At 34.5% G+C, this 7,881-nt stretch overlaps 1 protein-coding gene across 1 annotated transcript in view; it reads right to left on the bottom strand.

The window, feature by feature from the left end:
* LOC106471191 (ankyrin repeat and death domain-containing protein 1A-like) overlaps positions 1-7,881 on the bottom strand; it is a 28,108-nt gene that overhangs the window by 11,972 nt on the left and 8,255 nt on the right. The window contains exons 4-7 of the mRNA XM_022400830.1: positions 6,842-6,946; positions 6,357-6,455; positions 4,336-4,434; positions 3,913-4,011 (exon numbers count right to left, since the gene is read on the bottom strand). Coding sequence (XP_022256538.1) covers positions 3,913-4,011; positions 4,336-4,434; positions 6,357-6,455; positions 6,842-6,946 — 402 coding nt within the window. The remainder of the gene's footprint in view (positions 1-3,912; positions 4,012-4,335; positions 4,435-6,356; positions 6,456-6,841; positions 6,947-7,881) is intronic.

Below are 7,881 nucleotides of genomic sequence, written 5' to 3'. Positions count from 1 at the left end.
TAGCATTTCGCCACAATTTAATTTTTCGTATTGTTAGCCGACACTGGGCAGCTTGTACATAATTGAATAAATAGAGGAAATATAGCAAGCAAATGAACATTCAGTCAGAAAAACAATGTAATAAGTCTAACAAGCTAAAGTCAGAATGTAATCACCAGATTATTAACTTATTATGCCTTTAATTTAATAGTCAAAACATTGACGAAAAACGTCGTGGATTGTGACGAAAAGGAAATTGACAGGTTTTTATGTTCCTATTATTCATGATGTTAAGAAAACACGTAGGCTCAAAAATCAATTAAAAGACAAAGATGAGAAATCCTATAATCTAAACGTTTTTGAAAGGAAGACCTATGTTCATCAGAGGAAAAATTGAGAATAACTGAATTAAGTGTGAGAAAAGGTGGAGTGACGTCATCGTAGGATACCATGACAACCCGGAAGGGTTTTGATTAGCTTTCAAAAGATTGTCGCAGGTGTAACTCATTTCCGTTGTGCAATATGTTCCTATTAAGTAGCCTAAAGATTTTGATTGTTTGTTTGAAGTTAAGCGCAAAGCTACACAATGGGCTATCTGTGTTCTGCCCACCTCGGGTATCGAAACCTGGTTTCTAGCGTTGTAACTCCTCATACATACTGTTGTACCACTTGGAGGGAAGCCTAAAGATATAGTATTTAATGATTTATACAGAACTTTAACTTTGAAAGCTTATGGTAATTTTCAAGTATCGCCTTGGCGTCATCTGCCAATGAAAATACATACTTTTCACCGATCCTCCCATCAATATGAAAATTTTATTCGATTCTGCCAATTTTTGGAATCACACTTTTTGTACATATTCTCCTGCTACTCTGCCTACTCAGTAAAACCGAAAAAAGCATAATTCTGTATACTTAATTTTTTTATTTCTCTAGGATTTGAAAGAACCCCAGTAGCTTAATGGTAAGTCTGAAGACTTATAACGCTAAAAACCGCGTTTCGATACACATGGTGGGCACAGCGCTTAACTACGAAAACAACAACAAAGATTTCAAAGCCAAATTTGTTTGTTTGTGTTAGAGTAAAGCCTTCTTAGGCTATCCGCTGAGTCCACAGCGGGGAATCGAACCTCGGAGTTTAGCGTTGTAAATTCGTAGACTTACCGCTCTCCAACCGGGGAACCACAGCAAAATCGTCTATGTAATTGCTGTACATATCACACCACTGAGTTCAGTCAAATTATTGGTGTACACAAGTATGGTGTAATTGTTGTATATATCACACCACTCTGAGTTCAGTCAAATTATTGGTGTACACAAGTATGGTGTAATTGTTGTACATATCACACCACTCTGAGTTCAGTCAAATTATTGGTGTACACAAGTATGGTGTAATTGTTGTACATATCACACCACTCTGAGTTCAGTCAAATTATTGGTGTACACAAGTATGGTGTAATTGTTGTACATATCACACCACTCTGAGTTCAGTCAAATTATTGGTGTACACAAGTATGGTGTAATTGTTGTATATATCACACCACTGAGTTCAGTCAAATTATTGGTGTACACAAGTATGGTGTAATTGTTGTATATATCACACCACTCTGAGTTCAGTCAAATTATTGGTGTACACAAGTATTCGTCATATTTTGTTCCATATTATCCCTCTTTACATCATTAATTTTTTTACTCATTTATCTGCGTTGTTGAATTCGAGGGTTCATGAATTGTGAACCATCGCCGCCAGAACGTGCTACGCACTTTGGAGCAGCGGGTTATTAAAACCAACGTATTTAGTCGAGTTCCCTGAGTTCTTATCAATCTTTGTTATTTAATATTCTCTCTTATTTTTGTTAGCATATTCACCAACATTATATAAATAACGTTTCAGAAAACTTTCGTGTCTTATCATTCAGCCCAACTGACAACTTCTGGTGTGGAACGGAAGGCCTTTTAGACAGTGACATGTGGGAGACAAAATAAAGTTTATTTGTAGTTATGCCCAAAGCTACACAATGGGCTATCTGTGCTCTGACCACCACGGTTTCTAGCGTTGTAAGTCCGCAGACATACCGCTGTGCCAATGGGGGGAGGTGACAAAAGATACATCTGAAACGCTATTTTTACACACTTCTGATTCACGATGCAAAATGGACAAATTGAGAGGAATTGGAAAAACTGTCCTGCAATTTATGTGATGTTTATCACAAAAATTGTGTTTGCTTGCTTCAGAAGGGCATATTCATCCCTAATTTTGAAGTAATAGAGTAGAGGGAAGGTAGACCATCCGCCTCTATGGCTATTCTTGTGTGTCCGAATAATGAGACTTGCGCCACTTTTATATCGTTACAAAACAAAATCACATACAAGGGCGTACATCTAATGTCAAATCCTCGGCCTCTTACGCTTCACGCTTACAAAAAAAATCTATAAAGGGATGCTACTTTTGGAGGGAAAAGAAAAGGAGTGAGGAAACCAGACTGGGTGTCTGTCCGTCTGTCTTGGATTTCTTAAAACAATTTTCACTGAAAATGGTGCATTTCGATGGTATATGAAGCTGTATCTACAAGTTTGAGATATGTATTATACACATATTAGTGCAATTTTGGCACGTTTTGAATATATATTATGCATATATATTGGTGTAATTTAAGGTCTTTATATGCGCACACGATGTTTAAAGGCCAATGACAACTCAAAACATAGCCTTTAACTTTACGCTTGAGCTTCCAATTTGATTTGCTTAAAATATTTAGACAAAAGTAATCAATCTACAGTACATACTCATATTTTTAATTCGATAACCATATTGTTACACGTGTTCGTTTTGAATATTCGTGCAAAGCTATACATGTGCTATCAGTGCTACTCATCCTTATTATTTTAAACTGACAAAGATTGGTGGGAAATCAACTAGTCAACAGCACCCACCGCCAACTATTGGGCTATTTTAATCGTTACTTTTTTAAGGCCTAAAAATGTGGAGCGTGATTTTGCTACAACGGTACACGAATCATGACACATTAACCACTACGACTCATTCTTGCGTTTACATATTTAACAATTAACTTATCCAGTTCCTTAAAATGCTTTTTGATCGTATTTTGAGAAAAACATAAAGAGTTTCGAATTTTACCAACATGTTACATATAAAAATGAGATATTTCGATGCCTTATCCGTTATATGTTATATATCCGTTAACAAAATTACGCAGTGATCAAAGGTAAACCTGGCCATCTAAGCAAAATCCAGACAAAGTAAATCAGTTATTGATAACTACTGAACCATTCAGTGCCAGGAAAGCGCTTTTGAAGTGTTGGCAACTAACTACTCTTCAACACCAATTACAGTTTCAACTGTTTTCCAGCTGACAGCTCCCAATTTGCGTAGTGACGTTTAGCACTTATATGTACGTCCTCGTTACACAATAACAAAACCAAAGACATCCAAGGGAATTTCATGTAATGGTTCATCTAGCTTAGCGAGAAATATATCAAGCATTTTGCATAGAATTCAAGCAATTTTATATTTTATAAATTTACACCTGGAAAGCATTTTTTTATCTTAATATCTATGAATAATGCACAAATATTGTGTGTGTGTACTTACATAAGATTCGTGTCATTTAAAGACTTTGCCTTCGACAACTACAAAAAGTTACGTTTTATATATCATATATTTAGAGCACATGTAATCAACACAGTTTCCAGCCATTTTAATTAGTCAACAGTTTAACTTCTGGTAATCAAAAATAATATACAGAAAAAGAAATCTCCATTGGAAGGGGTGTGAACTTTCTACTACTGGTGACCGAGTTACTAAATTTACACCATGGAAAGTATTTGGTAGCTTGAACAAAACAAATATGCTAAATATGATAATAGAGTTAATTAATAAAGTCTACTAACTGGAAAAATTCATTCACCTACCGCATCCTCCGACCCTGGATCACAATTATGCTCAAGAAGTATTTCTGCTACTTTCTGGTGATTATATTGTGCCGCCAGGTGAAGTGCAGTTCGTCCTTCCTAACGAAATAGAAACAACAGGGAGATCAGCCCAAGCCATGCCTTCAAGTACAGACTATAAAATGTATCTATTACAAATTAAATTTACGTCAACAAAAAGGCGAGAAAATTATTTTACATAAGATCCAGTTTGCCCTTCTATGTCAGTAATATTTTACGAATAACAGTTATTTTTTTTTTAACGGAATGACCTTAATCCAAATTTGATAACATATTCTGAACAGCTGAAAGTGATCTCATTCTATATATATATATATATATATATTAAATACCAAATTAACAATCGTAATATGCTTTGGAATGGTTTCGTTAATGAAACAATACCTCATCGCGGTCTTCTATCTCCACACCAACTCGTAGAAGTCTTACTAGAACCAAATGGTAACCTTTTTCTGCCGCTAGATGGACGGCTGTTGATCCAGTCTATGGAAAGTTAGACAGGTGTAAAATGAAAGATAATTCATAATTAACGTTAGGTTTAGGTTATTTTTATGCTTGTTTTTTGATGTATCTTGACATTTCAAAGAACGTTATTGTACTAACAATAGTTTGTCTTTCCAGTTCAACATTGTGCATAAATAAGTCGGTCGTATTAATGGATCTAAATCTGATTATCTATCTATTTATCTAAAATATACAAAATAAAGTATATAATATTTTTCTTTTACATTCGATGTCTTTAAGTTACTGGGTAAAAAAAATTGGAAATGTGCGTGATAACGTCACGTGAGAAATCAAACATGCGAGTTGCGTAGTGCTATGTTATTACTTGCGTACTTCCAATCGAAATTTCTGCCGCTAGGACTAAATATGATAACATTGGATAAAGAATAAATTAAACTTTTTTGGCCCTCATGTCAAATTTAATGCTAGAAAATAATAATGGAGGTGATTTTGCTTATATCCAACCAATCCAAAATTAGCAACGACAGACAAAGTCACAAAGATTGATCTTTCGTTGATGAACAGAAAAAATATAAAAAGCTGCAACGAGCTTGCAATGCGGAGCGCAGTGTAATTCGTGACAATATAAGTATCCCTAGCATTCTTTATATATTTTCATAATTATCAACTTTGGATTATTAAAATCTTCGAGTTGAAATGGATTGTTGGAGCTTCCTCTGAGCATTGTTTACACTTTGCAGTGGTTGGATGTCTCAATTATACAAGATCTGCAAATACTGATATTGGAACAATTTTTACAGATGGGGTGAGGAAAACCATTGAGCAAATCTGTAAATGCTGTATAACGGAAATAACGCATTCAGTTGTTATTATGTTAAAACACAGTAATAAAACGAAGTCAACGCCAACACGTCATTATCTATTTCAGTACAAAAATGCTTTGATCACAGTCCTTGCTTCAACGTTTATAACAGGCTTACAAATGAACCAAAAGTATTTGTTTGTAATTAAGCACAAAGCTACACAATGGGCTATCTGTGCTCTGCCCACCACGGTATCGAAACCCGGATTCTAGTGTTGTAAGTCCGCAGACATACATATTCTAACACCACTAGAAGGTGCGTAACCCAAGCACCTCTAGTTTCTACGCCCTTATCTGCAAATGGTTCTGCATAACAGAGTCAGCTTCCAATCCACCTCCTTTCAGCTAAAAAATCTTCAAATACTTTGTCTGTGAGAATCTAACTAGGAAGTTTGGATGCTTCACGGCAATGACATCATATAATTATTAAGTGAGTCTACGTTGGACAGTGGATGTTTTAAGACAATGACGTCATATAATTGTTTGTGTGAAACTAGGCAGATGATTTGGGTGTGTATTGGTAATGACGTCATATACCCTGATGTTGCATGAATTAAACAAGCACGTAATAGGAGAATCAAGGGCATGCACGCAACAACTCGGTTTCATTTCCAAAGTGCTAGTACTGTTGTCTGTAGTCAACTAGGCTTAGTAGAAAAGGAAACATTTTATGCAAATAAGATTAATAAATAATTATTCCTATTTCAAATTATTTATAAATGCAACATTTATTTCCCTAGCACGGTACAGTATAATATAGTTTTTTTTTACTGCAGTATAAAATGATAAGTTTACAATAAAAAAAGAAGACGATTGCATTTCCCTTGTTTGTCAATATCTGCTAAAAATATTTTATTTGATTGTATCTGTAATCTAGATTTGGTAATATACTTTGAGACTAGATGTGATTTTGATCCAAAATCAGATTTACTATAGTTGTTAAAAACTTAAAGTTGCATTACTTTTCTACCAACAACGGATTAGGGCTTATAAATTTCTTATATATATATGTGTGTGTGTGTGCGTAAAACAACTATAAACATAGGTGGATATATATATAAGTATACTGATACACTACCTTGTCTTTAATGCTAACATCCGCTCCGAACTTAACTAGCTGTTCGACAATATCCATGTTGTTGTTAGCTACGGCTGAATGAAGCGAAGTCTGTCCGTTCTGAAAGACCAATGTATATATATATATCTATGTTTGTGTATCATATATATGTTCTAAATTGTGCAAAAGAAAAAGTATAATGCATTCAAAGTTGATAAATTATCGGTGAAAGAGTTTTTGGATAAAAAAGAACGTGTTATGAAGAAAACAAGCTTAAAATCGTTTGGTTATAGACGTGGCTAAGAAACAGCATTTGTTGCCCAGTGTTCATTCCCACTGATACTTACTGAACCCTGATAATTTTTTTATCCAAAAATCCGAATGTTGTTCTTGATTTTTATTAATTACTTTCAAAGTTGTTTCTACAGCGAACTAGAATCACTGAATCCTACTTTAAAACGTTTAAAAATATTTTCATCTTTATTCAAAATATAAGCTTGACTTACTCTATCACACGAATTGACTTCAATATTCTCCACCGACTCTAAGAGGAAAGTAACAACATCCATGTGGTTGTTTTGAACTGCACAGTGTAAGACATTAAGTCCTTGCTAGAAGACAGGAAATAAATATCAAACTGAAAGTTTCCGAAGGACAATCAGTCATTGCTGGAATACAGTAAATACGCAAATACGAGCATATATATATATATATATTAGTATAGCTATAATAACAAGTGCATGCGTGTAGTGGTAAGGTGCGGGTTGTTACCTAACGATATCATCAAACTCAGATATAGATATGTACAAACAGTCCAAACTTTAATCGGACTATAACTCGACTAAGCCAATAGGTTCATATACTTATGCACAAGCAAAATGTACAAAGTGAGGCTTTATTTTATGTCAGTTTCAACATAGCAATAAATAATGTTGTAAACTACAGGCGCAGATAAATCATTAAAAATATACAATCAAAAGTAGCTAAATGCTACGAGTATTTAACGAATTATAATCACTTTCTGGGCTTCCTGTTTTCGCCATCGCTAATATTTATATTGTCACACAGAAAAAAATATTACCTACGGCACGTCCCTTGTTTGGTACAAGAAAATTGTTGTTGACGTTACCTACGTCACGTCCCTTGTTTGATACAAGAAAATTGTTGTTGACGGCGAAACTTTAATTTCTTAGAATTACCAGTTCTTTTCTTTGGGACAAACAAATCATATTGTTGTAACAGCTTATTATATTGGACGAGTTCTTTGGGGATTACACAGTATATAAAGAATGCAAAGTCCAGTCCACTAAGTGATAATGAAAGTGTTTTATTTCTTTGACTACGAGTTCTAGAATTTAAATCTCCCGGTGAGACAGTGTTAAGTATATAGACTTACAAAGCTAAAATTCGGGGTTCGATTTCCCGCGGTGGACACAACAGATTGCCCAATGTGGCTTTGCTCTAAAACAAAAAAATACACGTGACCAAAAATAGGTCTAACTTCACAAATAAATTGTTTGTCTGTTTGTTTTGATTTTCGCGCAAT

Source organism: Limulus polyphemus, unplaced genomic scaffold, assembly GCF_000517525.1.
Source record: "Limulus polyphemus unplaced genomic scaffold, Limulus_polyphemus-2.1.2 Scaffold111, whole genome shotgun sequence".
NCBI classification, from domain to species: domain Eukaryota; kingdom Metazoa; phylum Arthropoda; class Merostomata; order Xiphosura; family Limulidae; genus Limulus; species Limulus polyphemus.
The sequence above is the reverse complement of the archived record's forward strand: the minus strand, read 5'-3'. Positions and strand labels throughout refer to the sequence as shown.